Consider the following 18,229-nt stretch of genomic DNA (forward strand, 5'->3'; position numbering starts at 1 on the left):
TAGTATAAATAACTTATCTATAGTAAAATAAAAAATTAAAAAATAGATGAATTATTAGGTATGATAAAAAATGGATAAGAACCCCCAGGCTTATATCCATTTTAATTTTTTTGATTTATTTCAATGAATTCTTTACGTTCTTCAATAGATAAATCAATAAGATATACATAAACTAAAAATTAACTAAAAATACATTTTAAAATTTTTTTACAAAACCCCTCTCCCTGGCTATTGTCAATTTTTTTGGTTCTTGTGATCTCACATCAGCTTGGGCTCTGAGGCAAATCACCCATGGTTTTGCTTGCAAGGAAACTCCTCTGCTTCTTACTCCTTGATCTGGTCCCCCTGATCGGATCGTATTAACCTCATCAACTGTTATACATGGTAACAGTGAGAGTCAAACTGTTGGATCACAGCCAATTATCAGTCAATCACTTTACCAACTCGGACATGCTGGCCTGTGTTATTGTGTGTCACTTGATAGGCTTCCGAAGCTTGTGTAGATTTGTTTACATTCAAAATTAACCAGACAATTAAAGTTTAGGCATAAATCACTGACGTTTGTAGTAAGTATTGCAGTTGTTTCACCGTGCACTATATCAGGTTCAAAAATTACATAATGGTATAGGACCATTTTATATTCATCCCAGAGACCAGGACATGTAATTCTATCTCTGATATAGTCAATCACCTGTTTTCTGTCTGCAGTACATGGAGAAGCGGCAGCTTCACTCAACAGGAATTTTTGGCTTCAAGTATCTAATCAGTGGCAAAAAATCACAAGCAGTTTTCTTATTATCAATGGAATCATTTGCTGCTTCTCTTGTTCAAAATAAAAAAATTATCACAGCATTCCAAACCATTTTCTCACATGCCATCCTGGAGTAAAAACAGTCCAAATTGACCAGGTATTATTATAAAACAGGCTTGAAGCCAAGTTTTGAAACATTTCACAATTTCTGAGGTAAAAAGAGCTTGCTGTTTAAATAAGGTCATAAAATATTTGATTTAAGCCAGCCGTATATATTTTTTACTCTGATTGAATACTGAATCAATGCTGAATTTAGTTTATTTTTGTATGATTTTAAAACTTTCAAGCACAGGGGGGATCAAGCGGATTGAACTAATACCTGAGGGAAAGATATTTCTAACAGACACTATGTGCATCAAAATTATTAATTATTCGGCCCTCCGAACATCGAGAGACGTATTTGGCAACATTGAACACTAGCAAAGATTTTTAAGTGAATTACATAAAGATTGTTTGCATAACGTAATAAGATGTATCTAAGAAGTATTATGGTAAAGTATAACTTAAAGACAGACCACGACAACAATCAACTACTGTCAATAGAAATGAATTCTACATTATTAAAGTATCTGATTTACTACATTCAGAAATATTGTATAGGCCTACAGGACCATAACCTTGCCCAATTTGAGTAGGCCTAGTTGCTTCAATTTTTATTAGGATACAGTAAACTTGAAAATGTTTGGTCTGCTAAATGAAGGACTAAAAGATTAGTAGTATTTGGTTCCCAATAAATACTCTTTAAATAGTCTAGTGGTCACTGTCATGACTATGTGCTCGATCTAGGGCCAGATACAGGTTATGTGCATTTTGAAAACATGTGCTTGAGATGCATTCTAAATTTCCACTGGTCCCAAAAAGAAACAAATACCACTATATGGCAGAAGACATCTCAGCCACTGGTAACCAAAGTGAGAAAATAAAAGAAGTAATCTCATCTGCATGCCCAAATACTCAACTGCCAAAGGTCATCGTTCATTGGCTACCATGTGGTATCAGAAGAAGAGGATCCCCAAAAACACCATGTGATGCAAATACCAGGATGACTCTATAAACCTGAATGGGAAGATGTCTGGTTAGCCTCAGCAATGAGAGCTGACTGGTGACTTCTTGGAATCCCTAAGCACCTCTGGAGGATCTAAGGTAAAGTCTTTTTAGTTTACATAAAATTGCCAAAAATGTTACTTTAGATCCTCTAGAACCAGTAGTAGTCTTTAGAGTATCTACAAACCTTGGCAGGTATCTTAGAGCTAAGCTAAGGCTGTGATGTCCTCTCACTGTGGTTGAAGAGACAATGCCATATTCCCACTTCTCAGGTACTGGTCATAATGCCACTTGTTAGTTTTTGGTAAATATCTTGATTAGCAGCTTTCAAGAAGAAGACATGCTAAAACAAAAAGAGAGGCCTTTTTTATTGCTATCTATTGTTACTCCTAGGCCTGATACAACTCTAAAACCATTACTAGGCTACAAGGGGACACTAGACAGCTATGTTCAGGGACCTATTTCACCAATTAGAGACTCTAAAGGCTCAGTCAGCCTTTGGGAATGGTTTAAACAATTCTGGAGAAACCAAGCTTGACACTTGGCATTGAGATTGTTGGTGTCTAGATCAAAAGTTGATTCATGAGCCAATCCCCTATATAAAGCTGCCTATCAGAATTTAAAGAAGGAAAGAAAAACTTTTCCAGGAAAACATCCCAACTGAAAGGATACCTATTGGTAGACCTGATAATTGTGTTTCAATAGAAAATTTTTAGAAACATGGATCACAAGAGACCTATACCAGGTACACAGAGATATGTTTAACCAGATTCAGTTCAAGTTCAAATTCCTTTTATTCTCAATATACATCCATTTATAAACAAAAAATATCCCAAAGGGCTCAATAGCCTATTATTTGGGAAAAAAACAACAAACAAAACAAAATATAAATATTTATTAAATACATTGACACTTAAAACATATTTAGATTCTACTCACCAATCCTCACCTGAGCATAACTGGTCTCTGCACCACCTATTTAAAAAAAAATATTTATATATATATACATCAAGGATCCAACACTCACATCACCCATATCTAAATAATTAAATTCAATCTAAATAGTCAATTAAATAAATTAAAGCTAAAAAATTAAACAATAGAAATAACTAATCAATATTATAATTTAATTGAATGTTTTTTAATCAAAAAATTCTTTAACTGTTTCTTGAAGGAGCCTAAGGTACAGGACCATTGCATCTCAACAGGGATGAAATTCCAGGCATGTCTGACAGCAACCATCAGACTGCACACTGCAGGGGTGGATGGCATTAGCACATCATCCTGGTTCCTAGTTTCATAAGGACTGATATTTCTAACAATCTCAAGAAGCCTGGAAATACTTGGTGGAAGGTCTCCATGGAAGTATTGAAATGCAATAAAAGAGAGGTGTTATGTATAAATATCTTTAATCTTCAAAAGTTCAAGAAACATGGGTGGTAGACTGCAGGACTTTTGCTGATTTCAGTTGGAGATTATGTAAAGGTGTAAGTAATTATGGAAATGTAGACATCCTCACTGATGAGCAGTAACAAAAATAAGGGTAAATAAGAGAGAAGTATAATAGATGAAGGATAGAGAAAGGAAAGACTCACTTCAGCTTCCAAATAATTCCAAGGCCTTGAGAAACCTTTAATCTTATTGACATAATATGCCACTTGAAAGTTAGGTTTTCATCCAGAAGTACCCCAAGGAATTGAACAAACTGGTCAGCTGGGTGGGATATGGATCCCTTAGATGTTTGAAGCTCTGTCTGTTGCATATGTGAGAGAATATAAGAAGAAACATTTTTTTTTACATTCAAAGCTAATAAATTTGCATCAAACCAATGATATATGTTAAATATCATATTATTATTATAGTCAACCATCTACTTAGGTTTCTCTCCAGAGTTGTTCCTTTTGAACTATCTTTTAAAGGAATCAACAGAAATGTCTCTTGGATAACATCCCTTGGCAGACTATTCAAAATGGAGGTGCAGTTTTGGTTTCCTCTTTTGTATGTAATCTGATTGAATCTTGTTTCTGTGTTTTTGCTATATTGCCTTCACAAAACAGTAGTACAGTTTTGTTTAGAGGCAGTTGGATGAACTTGCCTTGTCAAATATAAGTGAATGGGTTTTATTTATAGCCCACCATACAACAACAGAAGAATGGGCAGAGTAAATAAACAACAAAAGAAAAATAAACTAACTAGAAAACTTCATGTTAATGCACATATAAAACACAAAAAATCAAACATTTAGCAATTAGCACAGTAGATCAAATATGTACATACACATTTAGGAAGACTGCTTAGAGCTTTTAATTGAGCATGATCTTCAAGCTTAAAATATTCAAGTTATTCAAGTTAAAATATTGCATATCTCATATCCATTCTCTATGTATGCATTTCTGGTATTAAGAGGGAGTTGAAGAAGAAACTTCGAGTATTTCAAAAAGTTAATCTAATCTTAAGTTTCTCTGTATTAGATAGCCAATTCCTTATTGGCAAAACATAATAAATAGCTAGTAAAGTAACTGCTGAATAAAAGCATGACAAAACTTTTGTACTTAAACTGAATTTGAAGGGAACCACTTTAGCATAACTTATCCTTAAAACTGTTGTGACACTATCAATTATCAATGTTTGGCTGTTTTTTGTATTAGATCCATATGTTACACCAAGGTACTTCAGAGATTTACTTGGACATACAACATGGTCATCTAAAACTACAACCTTAAATTACCTTAAATTGCACTGGCCGGCGAATAAGGTTGGGTGAACATCCTGTAGATTCGCCGGTTGAGTGATGGAGGTGGAAGTGCGTTGTCTAGTTCCGTTGAGTAGATCCACTGGCCTCCCAGTGTAGTTTCCACTCCATCGCTGCCCAGTCTCGGTCAATTGCTTTTTTGAAGTTGTCAACAGTTTTGGACTGAACTGTTTCTTCACTAAGGGAATTCCACAGTGGAACAGCACGAGTTGAGAAGAAGTTGGAACGTTCTCTCCGTGAGCTTCTTTGTTGCTGGAGCTTCTTGCTGTGGCCCCGGGTGTGGCTAGAGAGCGACTTATTAAAAAGCCCTGGTGTGACACCATTCTCCAGCAGCTTGTGGGTCAGGATTGCATCTCCGCGTTTCCTCCTGTACGTCAGGGTTGGGAGCTTGAGTTTCTTGAGGCGTTCAGGGTACGAGAGGTTCTTACATTTGGTTGGTAGTTTTGTAGCCCTCCGCTGAACGCTCTCAAGGATCTTCTTGTCCACGACATAGTGGGGAACGGCAAGAGAGACTCCGTACTCAAGTTGCGGTCTGACCAGTCCTGTATATAGCCTCCTGATTGTCCTGGGAGATCTACTGGTGATATTACGTCTGATGAGACCAAGGGACCTGTTGCCTTTTGCAGCTAGGTATCTGCTGTGACTATGGAATTTCATTTTGTCATCAACAATGACCCCAAGGTCTCTTTCTTCGGTGACAGTTTCCAAAGTTATGAGCTTCCCAGTACGATCTGTCATTGTATATGTCATTCCTGGGTTCTTAGGGCCAAGATGTAGGACTTTGCACTTTTCAGCATTAAACTCAAGGGACCAGGAAGAGGACCAGTTGTTGAGGGTGTGCAGATCTGCCTGCAGAGCTGCGCACTGTTGGTTGTTTGCGACTGGGCCAAACAATTTCGAGTCGTCTGCAAACAGTTTAAGGTCATTTTGCACTGACTGGGCTGAGTCATTGATGAACATGTTGAAGAGGGTAGGTCCCAGTTTAGTTCCTTGCGGAACTCCGCTGAGCACTGGAGTTGGGTTTGACATGATTTGATTCCCCTCCTCATCATACATCATCACCCTCTGTATTCTATCCTTGAGAAACTGGATAATCCATTCCCTTACATCTTGGTGGAGTTGATAGAACTCTAGTTTCCTTTCCAGGTACGAGTGTACTACCTTCTCGAAAGCTTTGGCTTGGTCCAGCAAGAGTACGTCAACTGGAAGGCCTTCCTCAATCATCTTGGTGATTATGTCATATGATTGAATTAGGTTCGTCTCCACAGAGCGACCCTTCCTGAAACCATGTTGTCCATTGTATAACAGGCTGTTAGTTTCCAGATGTGCAACGATTGCATCATTTAAGACGCCTTCCATGACTTTTGATGGGACAGAAGTCAGGCTGATGGGTCTGTAATTCTGTGGTTTATCTTTCTGTCCTTTTTTGAAAACTGGCATGACATTTGCTGTTTTCCAGTCAGAGGGAATAGTTTTGGAAGCTATTGACATCTGGAATATTCTTGTCAGGGGTTCCGCTATTTCAGCTGCGGTCTCCTTCAGCAACCTAGGATGGATGCCATCGGGTCCCTTTGCCTTGGATGGGTCCAAAGTTTTTAGGCGCTTGTAAGTATCACAAGCTGTGAACTGGATCGGTGGCATAGGGTGTTTGATGTGGGTGGTTGGCATATCCGGTGGGGGGCATCCAGGGTCTTTAGAGAAATTTGACGAGAAGCATTGATTGAGGGTATCTGCCATTACCAATGGGTCGGTTATTTTGGTTCCATCGCTGGAGGTAAAATGATGGATCGACCTGCGGCTTGGGTTGTTTGAAGTGACATATCTCCAAAACTTTTTTGGATTGGTTTTTGCCTCTAGTGCTATCGACTCCTCATATCTTATGGTTGCTTTTCTGGTCGCATTTCTCAGTTTGTTTCTGGCCTTTTTGTACTGCTCTAGATGGGCTGCACTCTCACAATTTTTATACTTTTTCCAAGCTTTCTTTTTCTTATTAATGGCTTTTTTTAGCTGTGGTGACATATACGGAAGGGTTCTGGGACGTTCTGAGAAGTAAGTTTTCGTATGCTTCAACTCAAGACTCAGTAGTATGTCCTTGAAAAGCTCCCAGGATGCTTCAGTGTCTTGTTGCAAGGAGTTTTCCCATTCAATCTCTTGTAGGTCCTGGCGTATTTTCTTGTAATCAACAAACGTTCGTTTGATTTTGTTGGTTGGTATCTGATTCAAGATTATTGCACTCAGGATACAAAGATGGTCGCTTGCTCCAAGGGGGGGTAAGTTTGCTGTTGACATAATTTTTTCGGGGTTGTTTGACAGAACGAGATCAAGGAGAGATGGAGTTTGATGATCTCTATGTCTGGTAGGGAACTCAACTGTCTGGACCAGCAGGTTATCAGCAAAGGCTTCAAGAGTTGGATTGGTATAGTTGTTTTGAAGAGTAAAGCCTAAACCATCGACCCACCTGGTGTCCGGCATGTTAAAGTCTCCTGTGATGATGACATTTTTGGGGTTACATATTGTCATTTCATTTATAATATTTGCCACATACTGAAATGATTCTTCGGAGCTGGGGGAGGAAGGGCTACGGTAAATCACGCCAATTCTAAACTTTTCAGACCCTACTGTCAATTCAACCAGGATAGACTCTACCCAAAAATAATTGGCACTTGTGAAAAGGTCAATGTTATTTACCTTCAAGGCTGACTTGATGTATATGGCAACTCCTCTCCTCACATTGGGTCTGTCCAGATTCGAAATGACTGTGTATCCTGGTATCTGAATATGGCTATCCTCCAGTCTATTTTGAGAGTTTTTTGAGCAAATTTCACTTAAGCACACAACGTCTATATCTTCGTGAGCCAGCAACACTTTTAGCTCATTCAGCTTGTTTGGCAAGGAGTCAATGTTAGTTGACAACACTTTCATCACTTGTTTCTGTCTGCTTCTTCTTCTTCCTGAGCCCGCTGGAACTAGCACGTCATCGTTGGATGACGGACTTTCGTCTGCTTTGCTAGATGCTGCGTCAGTTGAATAAGAATCTGGCGAGTTGTATTCCGATTCAACAGAAAGAACGCAGCTAGTGTCAGATTTGGCAGTTTCAAAACTGCATTCCGATGAATGTTCTTGAGCTAATATGGAACTACTATATAATACACTGTTAAATGACACTAAACTACTATTTACATGTCTTTCGTCTGGCTGCGCATCTAGTGCTCCATCGCCCCCAATGCTGGGGGTGGAGCTCGCTGACCGTTTTTTGAAACGACTTTGCCGTTCCGTACTCCGAGGTCAGTCTCACCGTTTGCAATCCGTCTTTTAAGTTCCTCTGTAGCGCTCTTACGTTTAGCTCTGTCCTCTCGGGACTCATCGCTGTGGAACTGTATGTCTGCTTTCAGCTCGACGGATTTTTTCAAGATCTTTACCTTGGTGGCAATGTCTGTAACACTAAAAAGAATCGGGGGAGGGCGGTCTGGGACTTGCTGGGTGGGTGGTTTGTTTGCACCGAGTCTTTTCAGGTTCAGAATTTTGACGCCGGGGAGACCATAATCTGAGGCTAGGTGCTGGATCACAAACTGAACATCATTGGTTTGCAGAGGAACGCCATAGGCAATCAGATTAAGTCGTCTTCTGTTTCTGTCTTGCTCTTGTCTCACTATTTTGCGGACGTCTGTTTCGAGACGGGTAGTTATAGAGTTTTCCACAAGTTTCTGCACATCATCTATGGAAACCTTTGATTGTATAGCCGTCTCAAGCGTTTCCACCTGAACCCTCACAGTGTCCAAAGAAATCTGCATATCAGATCTGAAACCAGCAAACATGTCACGCATTTCACTACAATGGGATTCGAGAGTGCTTTTCACTATATTTGGAACATCAGGCTTACTGGAACCTGTTTTACATAATGGGCATGTCCAAATACTTCCAAGTCTTTCATTCATTTTGCAGAAAATGTTGTATTCGGCTGTACTCATTCCTAGACATGTTGCACAGAGCCATTTATCACATTCATCACACTGAATGGCTGGCGAGGACTCACTCAGAACACAACCAGAGACAGCACACTTATCGACTCCTTTTTCGGGTGTTGCGGGTTTTAGGCGTTTTGAGCTATTGGACGCCATAATTTCAGAATGAGCGGCAACGTTGGGCGGAAAAATTCAACACTGATAGCGCTTAATGAAGAACGGGAAGATATGCAATTCCCTGGAGAATTGAAACTAAAATGAATTGCCCAAAAGTCTAAATATATCAATCACAGCACTGAGGTAGGTCCCTTAAATCAACACCTAGGGTAACACAAGACCAAAGAAAATGCAAAAAACAAAGAAAAACAGTTTTATCTCACAGTTTAATACATATATATCCAGGGTTCAAAATTATGCAACCACATGTATTTGTTATTGTGTAACCCACACATATGGGATGGCTCATAAATGAGGAACTATGCCTTAAAAGTATTGACCAACAACCCAATAGATCTATACCCTTCTACAAAGTAATATCTCACTTTGAATTTCTAAAGGTACCTGATAAGTGCTAAAACTCATTCTTAAAAATCTTTTTGATTTTCTGTACTGGTACCAGTAGGTTTTAGAAGCTCAGAAATCCTGATACCCCACCCCCTCATGATATTTAAATTTTGTTGTTTAAAATTTTATCTGTTTTAGCCTTAAAAGGATATTGCATTTTTTTTTTCAGGTCATCCTCTAGGCATAGTTTATGCTAATGATATTATTGTCTGTACAGGACATCTTTTATATAGTGTGTGATATTATTGCAATACTATTATGCATCTTTTTTGCTCTTTAAATGCATATGAACCTGGCATATTTCACATGAAAAATGATTTTTTTTTTTTCAAAATTAAGGCTCTAAAGTACTGTCAGCCAAAAGGTGCACTTTCTAGCCATGACCCACAAATATATTGCCATGCTCTGCCAGTGCTCATATTTGGCAATAAGCCTAGGCAGTGACTTATACAGAGGGGGAATCAAGCTCACTGGTAGTATATTCTTAGTACAAAGAATCACACCCAGCTTTTGTATACAGTAAATAGATAGAAACACTTTGCAGTTTTAAAGAGTTTTCTGTCTGGCTGGAACAAATATCTAGGGCTGCATAATTTTTCATCAGATACCCATGATATATTTTATGAAATTCTGCAGAGGTTAGTTCTGGAGGCATATATCATCCAGAAATCACTGCTTTTTTTCTGAAGTTGTGTCTCAGTCATGAATACATTATCATGGTGTCCTCCATAAATGTGGAAATTACACATGTATCAACACAATTCTAAGGTATGATCAAAGTATACAAGAATAATCAATTAAAAAATATCTTGCTACAAAAAATAGTAAAGATATAACCATGACTTCATTGACATATTCAGAAAAGGGAGCTTTCTTAACCAAGCAAAGAAAAAAAAAACTTAGTTTGCAGTAATCCAAATAAAATGAATAATATGTTGGAGGCTGAAGCTTAAATTTGTTATTGATACATCCTAGGTAAAAAAAACTAATAATAAAAAAAAGCAAAAAAGTGTTGCCAAACAATAACAACCTTATTATAAATTGGCCTCCTTCATGTTAAGTTGGCTACTTAAGCAGCATTGTTGAATGCAAATTGCTACACACAGTTTCAATTATGCAGTCTGAGAATCTAAGGACTTTCTTTGTTTGAATAAAAAATATGTTTGTTGTTTTTTTGTTTTTTTTTTTTTTTTGCAAAAAGCTAAATTATACATTGAAATCATTTTAAGAATTACGAAAATTTACAGGATTTTCAATCCCTTAGAACTACAATTATCATGGTTCCTGATTCCAATTAAATACAAAAAAACGTTTTTTTTCTAATGAAAGTAATGAGCAACATCAAATTTAAATCGAACAGAAATTATTACGTATATGTGGGGGCCCACCCCTAGCTAATACCTCTCTCTTTATGCTAAAGTTTGATTTTTGTTCCAATTGTTTAAGAATGACCCCTGAATCACAAAAGTTGTTTAATTAGAATAAATAGTTCTTTTGAAAGTACTAAATAAACCTTAGCATAAAGAGGGAGGTATTGACTAAGGGGCGAACCCCCTCATATACGTAATAATTTCTGTTTGTAATTAGTTTTAATGTTGCTAATTACTTTTAGTTGAAAATACTTAATTTTTATTTAATTTCTGATCGCTTTTAAAAGTGCAAGGAAATCTGGTGCCCTCTTCATATAAAATTTCCTTCCTCCATGAAAATTTTCTACATAGAAACATCCTCCCAAGTACCCCCCTCCCACCATGGTAAAAATCCCCCCTGAAAACGTCTATACTTCCCAATAGCCAATACTTCATGTAAACAATTTGCAAAATTCATAACCTGTAGTCCTTCCCTTGGGACTGGGGGGAATTAAGTTATATCCAAAGATATAGTTATTAGATTTCTTGACTATACAGAACAAAATGGTTATCTCCAAATTTTGATTAGGTGACTTTAAAAAAAGTAAGTTTGGGAGGGGTCTAGTTACCCTCCAATTTTTGGGTTACTTATAAAGGCAACTAGAACTTTTAACTTCCATTTGAATGAGCCCTACTGCGGTATTTTAGGAATACTGGGTTGATACAATCACCCATAGAAATGAAAAAATAAATAAACACACATCTGTGATCTTTCTTCTGGCAAAAAATATAAAATTCCACGTTTTTGTAGATAGGAGCTTGAAACCTTTACAGGAAAGGTTCTCTGATACACTGAATCTGATGGTGTGATCTTCATTGAGATTCTATGACTTTTAGGGGACATTTCCTCCTTTTTTTTAAAATAAGGCACATTTTCTATGGCTTGTAGCTTTTGATGGGTAAGACTAAACTTGATGAAACTTATATATTATATTAATATATATTATATTAATTATTATTGTAATATATATTATTATATTATAAACTTATAGCTGTGTTTTCCAAGTCGTGAATCCCTTGATACTGCCACAAAACTGTCAATGAAAGTTTCAGAATTCAAGAATTCATCTTTCTTCCAAAACGTTGCTACAACTGCCATGAATCTGACCACATATCAGCCCAGTGTAAAAACGTATTGAAGTGTGCCCACTATGCTCAAAATAACCATGGTGCAATGAAAGAAAATCCCTGCCAGATTGTGATGCAGTGCCTAAGCTGTACAAGCACCCAACACACATGCTACCACGCTAGCTGCTCGTCTAACAAGTCAGTTAATCAGAGTTGATGACCTCAAACGCCCAAAATGAATGAATTTTATATTGACAAGCGTTTTGTCTCCTGGAATATGAATGGTAGTCTTAGTACCAAAATTACCAGGCTTGAAGAAGTCTGCCTCACCAAAGAAATTATTTGTCTCCAAGAACACTTTCTATATAACGCTGGTAGAAATATATTCGATGCCTTAACCTCACACATGGTCCATTTGTACCAGTGAAAAAACCTAAGAAACGAGGGAGCCCGTCAAGTGGACTTGCTCTGCTAATAATTGGGTATATCAACTCTGAATTGTTTGCTAGTTCTGACCATTTCTTAGCAGATAGAGTTGGTGAGACTGTTATATTAAATGTGTACCTGCCCACTGACTACAGAAACAATTGCTCTGAAATGAAGTTTGCTCTAGTCTACAAAGTACTGGGGAAATTTATGAATAAAATTAGTGCTTCTCATCTCCATTGGATTTTGTTGGGGGACTTCAATTGTAATATATCCAAAAGTGAAAGCTTGCATTCGGCTCTTCTGCTTAGTCTGATTCCAAATGAAAGTGCTCTTGTACTGAAATCAGGTGACTTCACGTACATTCACCCTACCGGATCAGTGTCTAACCTTGATCATGTCCTTGTATCTAGTAGTATTTTTAGTAGCTCATTAACAGTAGTTGTGTTCCGTGAATTTTTTGTTTCTGACCATTTACCCCTATTGTTCCAAATCAGTGCACCATTTTATCGAATGCACGCAAATGGACCTTTAAAATGGAGAACTATCATTGAATGGAGTAAAATCGATTTGGCTCAGTATCAGTACTGGCTTGATAATCTACTTTCAAAGATAAAAATACCTTTTGACTTGCTCCAAACATCAGTACCTATTCCCACGTCTGAAATTCGTCTAAAACTAAATATGTACTCGTCACTTATTTCGCAGGTGCTACTGCAAGCGGAATCACAATTTTTCCCTTGATCCAGAGTCCGTGTTGCATCACAAGTTAAGGGCTGGTCCAGGAACCCATCCCTTGTTAAAGCCTGCCAGAAGGCCAAATTTTGGCTAGGCATATGGATAGAATGCAAGAGCCCAAGAACAGCATAGTGAACCATATACAGATTTCCACAGAGCTCCGTTTTTCCAAAGAACTGCAAAAACACAGAGCCGTTATTCGTTCTGATTTTTCAGGAAAGATAGTGAGTAATCTGACGCTTCTGTGGAAAAGTTTGACCAACAGCCAGAGTGAAAGGAACACTCAGTCAGCTCATATCTCTGCTGAGGCCTGGCAACAGCATTTTTTGAAAGAGTTTTAAGAACATGATTCCAAAGTAGAAAATCCACTGAAATGTGATCTCAATCGGATACTGTCAAAAAAGGCTGCGCCAGCGTTTATTGTTTCACTGTCTGATATTAGGAATTCCGTGGAAAAAAATTAAGAAATCTTTTTCGAGGGGTACTGATAATATTTGTCCTAAACACATTCTTCTTGGAAGTCCCCTACTATTTTGTCTCCTGGATCTCTTGTTCCAAATGATGTTCACAACTGGAATAGTTCCGACCTCGTTTTCTTCTGGTCGTCTTACTCCTGTTCCAAAAAAGAATAAATCGCTGAATGAGTGTTCTTCATATCGCCCTATTACAGTTGCTACTACTTTCTGCAAGATTTTTGAAACACCCGTAATGCCATAACTTACAGATAAATTCTACATGCCGCCATATCAGTTTGGATTCCAAAAAGGCCTAGGGTGTGCCCATGCACTTACTGCACTATTGTCAATACTTATAGATGTTGATAAGTCTGGTGATTCGCTCGTCCTAGAAAGTCATGATGTAAGCCATGCTTTTGACTCTCTGATTCATGCGCAAATTCTCCTTGAGCTATAACGTGGAGTGGACACGTCTGCTATTCGTGCTTTGTATGATATGTATAACCATCTTGCTGTTGTAATCAGGCTACCTGATGGGACCATAACACGTTTCGTTATTCCAGTCCGTCGAGGCGTCAGACAGGGTGCCCTTACCTCTCCAGTTTCCTTCAATAACTGTATCCTGAACGCCCAATCCAGCGCAGTTCCTTCGTGTATTTTAAAAGGGATTGATGTGTTGCTTATCGCTTATGCAGATGATATTTTTAACCCCAGTCGAGCAGTACAGTCGTTTGAAAGAAATTTTGCTATTTTAAGTAAAGAATATGCTACAATTAACCTTATATTCAATAGAGAAAAATTGGATATGGTTCTGTGCAACTGGGGTGAAACACGAGCAGGATTTACTGTTAATCTCGACAGCGTGCAAGGTTTCCCAAAATCACAAATGAAATATTTAGGGCTTCCTATCGGTGACACTCTTAAAGCAACTAGAACGCTCTTGATCCTTCATTTCCAACGTCGAACAGCAACTACGGAAGCTTGGTACAGAAAAAGCATAGAAGCTTATAATAGTAGAGTTGGTTGGCACCTATGGAGCGTTATTTTGATACAATGAATGTTTTGCTTTTGTATGTTTTAATTGTTTTTAAGTAAGGTGAAGTGTTGTTAATATTTTTAGGTCATTTTCTTTTTCCTCCTTTCTTTTATTCACATTATACTCCGTTTTTCATGTGTATTATAATGGGTTATAAATAAAATTCAATTCAGTATTTGAAATCAGCATAAAGATTCGATTCTTTTGATGTATCTATTGGTATCAAATTCCATTTTTAGAGTTTCTGTTATGATTGAGCCAGGTTGCTCCTTACTTAACTTTTTCTTACCACAAACTGTTTGATTCATCATCCCATTATTAATTTTTTTCATTTTTTTTGTGGAAGTGAAAAAAAAATGCTCTGACAGTTGTTCTGAGAATAAAACTGTATTTTACAAAACACGTGAAGTTTGTATTTTCAACATAGTACCTTAAATTGGGTTGTTGTTTTTGTTTTTTCTCAAGACCACACTGCCTTCCTATGACAAAAAAATGAAAGTTCAAATGGGGATAAGTCCTTTTATTAGACGGTGAAAACAGATATAAAGTTTAGGCCACTTGTTTTTGGCTCTTCCCCTTCAGCCCCTCTTCCTCCCAATTTATGGCTCTGAAAACCTATGCTTTAAATGAATATATACAAGTCACACTTTTATTTCTTTTAGAGGGGTGTGATTGAAAGGGTGCAGCTGCCATTTGTAACTCATATAAGAAAACTAAGCAGTGAAATGCCAGATGGTGGTCTATATCCAGCACCTGATCATATTGTGGAGCCATGGATTCCTCCCTATGAAGAGCGAAAGAATGAGCCAGTTGAAATTAAAAGAGCCAGGTATTTAAATGTGTTTGATATTTAGATCCTCTGTGACCGTGCCAAAGATTCAAATTGATAAAAGTAAAGGAAAAAAAGCAAACTTTCGCATGCAAACCGATTAGGGTTCGCGTAGCGCAGGTGCCGATCTCCTGATTCTCAGCCCTCGGCCGGGGTGCAATGCGTGGTTGGGGGCAAGCCATCCGACGCTTTCCCGTGCTTTTCCCTAGATTTCTCTAGGTACCCATTTGAAGCTGGGTGGACTTTTGGCTTGTCTTACGGGGAAACGCCACTAACCCTCGTCCTAAACCAAACGGTCGGCACCACCGAGATTCGAACCAGCGACCCTTCGCTTGTGAGTTCGGCGCGTTAACCACTCGGCCATGGACGGACGGATAAAAGTAAAGGCATCCCTGATATAAGAAGAAAAAAACATCTTGATTCACCACTCATCAAAATTCTAATAGGATGATGGGCACTGATATCTATAAGGCTATATTTGTAAACTCTAGAGAAAACCCACATATAGGAGGCCAGTTAAAATGCTTTGCATTAAATACTCCCTCCCTCTCCCCTTGGAAAAAGTATCTTTTGATTTGGTTTAAAATCCCTTTGTCTAAGATTGTTTTAAAGAGATAAATACTGTACCAAAACAAAGAATTAGATAAAACTACTTCTTCCGAGACTTCTCATGGAAGATCACGTGATCTCTCACTTTTTTTTCTCAAACAGTGTAGGAAAGTGATATGAGAATGAATTTGTATTAATTTTTAAAGGGGTTCTTGTCCCCTCGTCCCTTGGAGCTAGCCACTTGGATCTTCTCTATTATCCATGACCTAAAGTAGTGAAAAGTACAAGCACAAATATGCACATAATTGTAACTATCAGATTATAATTTTCAATTTTTTCTGGGGTGGGGCCCTGCAATTGGCATTTTTCCTTTTAAAAAATGCCCCTGCTATTTTTTTCTCTTTGGAGGTTACCACATAAATGTGACCTAATCTATTTTCAATAGGAAAAAGCAGTTGGAGATAAGTAAGTGCAGAATTACCAAGCAAGTATTCCAGGTGGATGGTCACTCCCCTGACAAATATTAATTTTGGGAAGATTGCTCCTACTATTCTCCTCTCCATGGGAAGTAATTATAAAAGATTAACCCTCTCTGGGTTTTTTTCCTAAATAGGAGCGAAAAAATCATGTTATTTAGTAAATGCCAACTAAAAAGAAGTGCTCGACTTTAAACTCTTGCTCGGCAGCGTTGCCAGCGCAGAGGGAATCAGACGTAACTGCCGTTAATCATTTTAAGAGTGGTGTGTTCGGCGATGATTGGACTTTCTTTGGGGTCGATGCTCCGAGAAGTAAGTCAACCGCGGACTTACTTAGGCAATGGTGCTTGTCTGGAGTTAGTTCCCATGCATAATTAGTGCATGAAGAACAACCTCCACGTGCCCATGTATATCTGGCTAGCCACCAGAGCACCTAATGCAACTAGGGATGTTTGGGTTGGCAATCCTCCTCCTGAAACTCATATTCCTATGAATGAGCCTCGGATATTTTGTCTCAAATCCTTCTTCAACCCGAGACCACCCAAACGTGACTAAAGAGAAGCAATTTCCAGGTAAAAATTTTCCTGTTTATTAAAGGCGTGGGGAGGCTTCCAAAAAGCCTCGATCTTAAGACACACACACACACATTAAAGGTGATGATAATCAAATCTACCTAAATTTGGTATGAATTGTTTTCCAGTATCAGTCTAGTTATTTTACAGCCATGTTCTGGTATAACTTACTGCATAACCACGCAGTGTTTAAAATATTTACTCAATTTCAGTTTACTATATTAATCTAAACTATATAACAAAATAAAGAATACCTACATTTTGAAATCATTTACAGCAGTTTTTGTAGCATATATGTCTTTGCTATCCTGGCTCACTTTTTAACAATCTTGATATTTAGGAACAAGGATATAATATTGTTATTATATTCTATTATTATTGAATAATTATATTAAATTATTGTTACTGTATGTGAATTATATATATAATATTGAAGAAAAAATAACCATATTTGGGTATTGGTATTGACACACTAACCTTTTGAAGTTGAGATGTATTTTGAAGTGTTTGAATTTTGTCGTTTATTCTTTATTCTATCTTTCTATCTATCTATATTCTTATTCATTTATTGTTATTGCTCTGTTATCTTGTTTTGTATAACAAGTTTTAAATGAATAAACATAATTGGTTTCGAAATGAGCCAAAAGCCTTCTTGTCCCTGGAAACGAAAATCTTAGACGCGTAAATCGTTATGGCAAGAAAGGTCTAATGTACAAAGGGGACTGTTTTAGGGTACAATCCCACTCCAAATAAAAATGGGACCAAAAGACTTTTTTGCTCAATCACTTAAAAACATATCCATAAGTCTTTAGGATCTCAATGGAGAAACATTGGGTCCTACGAAAATATGATCCGACAAAGGGACTGATATCTTCCTTTCTTTGATTGAAAGTGGTTAGGTCTTATACATTATTTCTTAGATGCCATTAATTTTGAAAACTTTTTCCACAAGATAGGTTTTTCAAAGAAAAGTAAAAATCTCCATTAAGCCAAGAATGAGAAAAGTAAAGTCAAATAATCTTCCAAACGTAAAATTACAACAAATTACTGTCAATAAATAAATGAAACTCAAAACGAACAGAAATTACAATAAATAGCCGAATCAAACTCAAAACGAGCAAAAATTAACAAGGGTAGGGCTGATGACTCCCATGCCTTTTCAAGACCAGATCACAATTTGCGCTTTACTGAAAAAACAAATTTTTCAGTTCAGTTCAGTTCATTCGGGTTTATTAAAAAAAATTATAACAGTCATAACGTACTTAATCTCTCGTCTCTATGTAAAAACTGCATGCTGAGTCCCATATCACCTCAAAAATAAATACGCACTATGGCTCTCCCTCCACTTCTCGATACAACCATGGCCCTCACCAAAAAAAAAACATCCTTACAAGTCCCCACCTCTTCATCCAGGAGCAAACCACTCCAACCCCCACAAAAAACTCAATAATAGCTAAAAATCACTTTTCTAATTAGATTCTTTATTCAAATTAAACTAATTCAAAACAAGATAATTTTTTATTCTCTTTTTGAAAGAA

At 37.5% G+C, this 18,229-nt stretch overlaps 1 protein-coding gene across 1 annotated transcript in view; it reads left to right on the forward strand.

Moving 5' to 3' along the window:
- The first annotated feature begins 1,192 nt into the window (after positions 1 to 1,192).
- LOC136038484 (succinate dehydrogenase assembly factor 2, mitochondrial) overlaps positions 1,193 to 18,229 on the forward strand; it is a 34,828-nt gene continuing 17,791 nt past the window's right edge. Inside the window, exons 1-2 of the mRNA XM_065721558.1 lie at positions 1,193 to 1,302; positions 14,928 to 15,094. Coding sequence (XP_065577630.1) covers positions 1,282 to 1,302; positions 14,928 to 15,094 — 188 coding nt within the window. The 5' untranslated portion in view covers positions 1,193 to 1,281. The remainder of the gene's footprint in view (positions 1,303 to 14,927; positions 15,095 to 18,229) is intronic.

Source organism: Artemia franciscana, chromosome 18, assembly GCF_032884065.1.
Source record: "Artemia franciscana chromosome 18, ASM3288406v1, whole genome shotgun sequence".
Lineage (NCBI taxonomy): Eukaryota > Metazoa > Arthropoda > Branchiopoda > Anostraca > Artemiidae > Artemia > Artemia franciscana.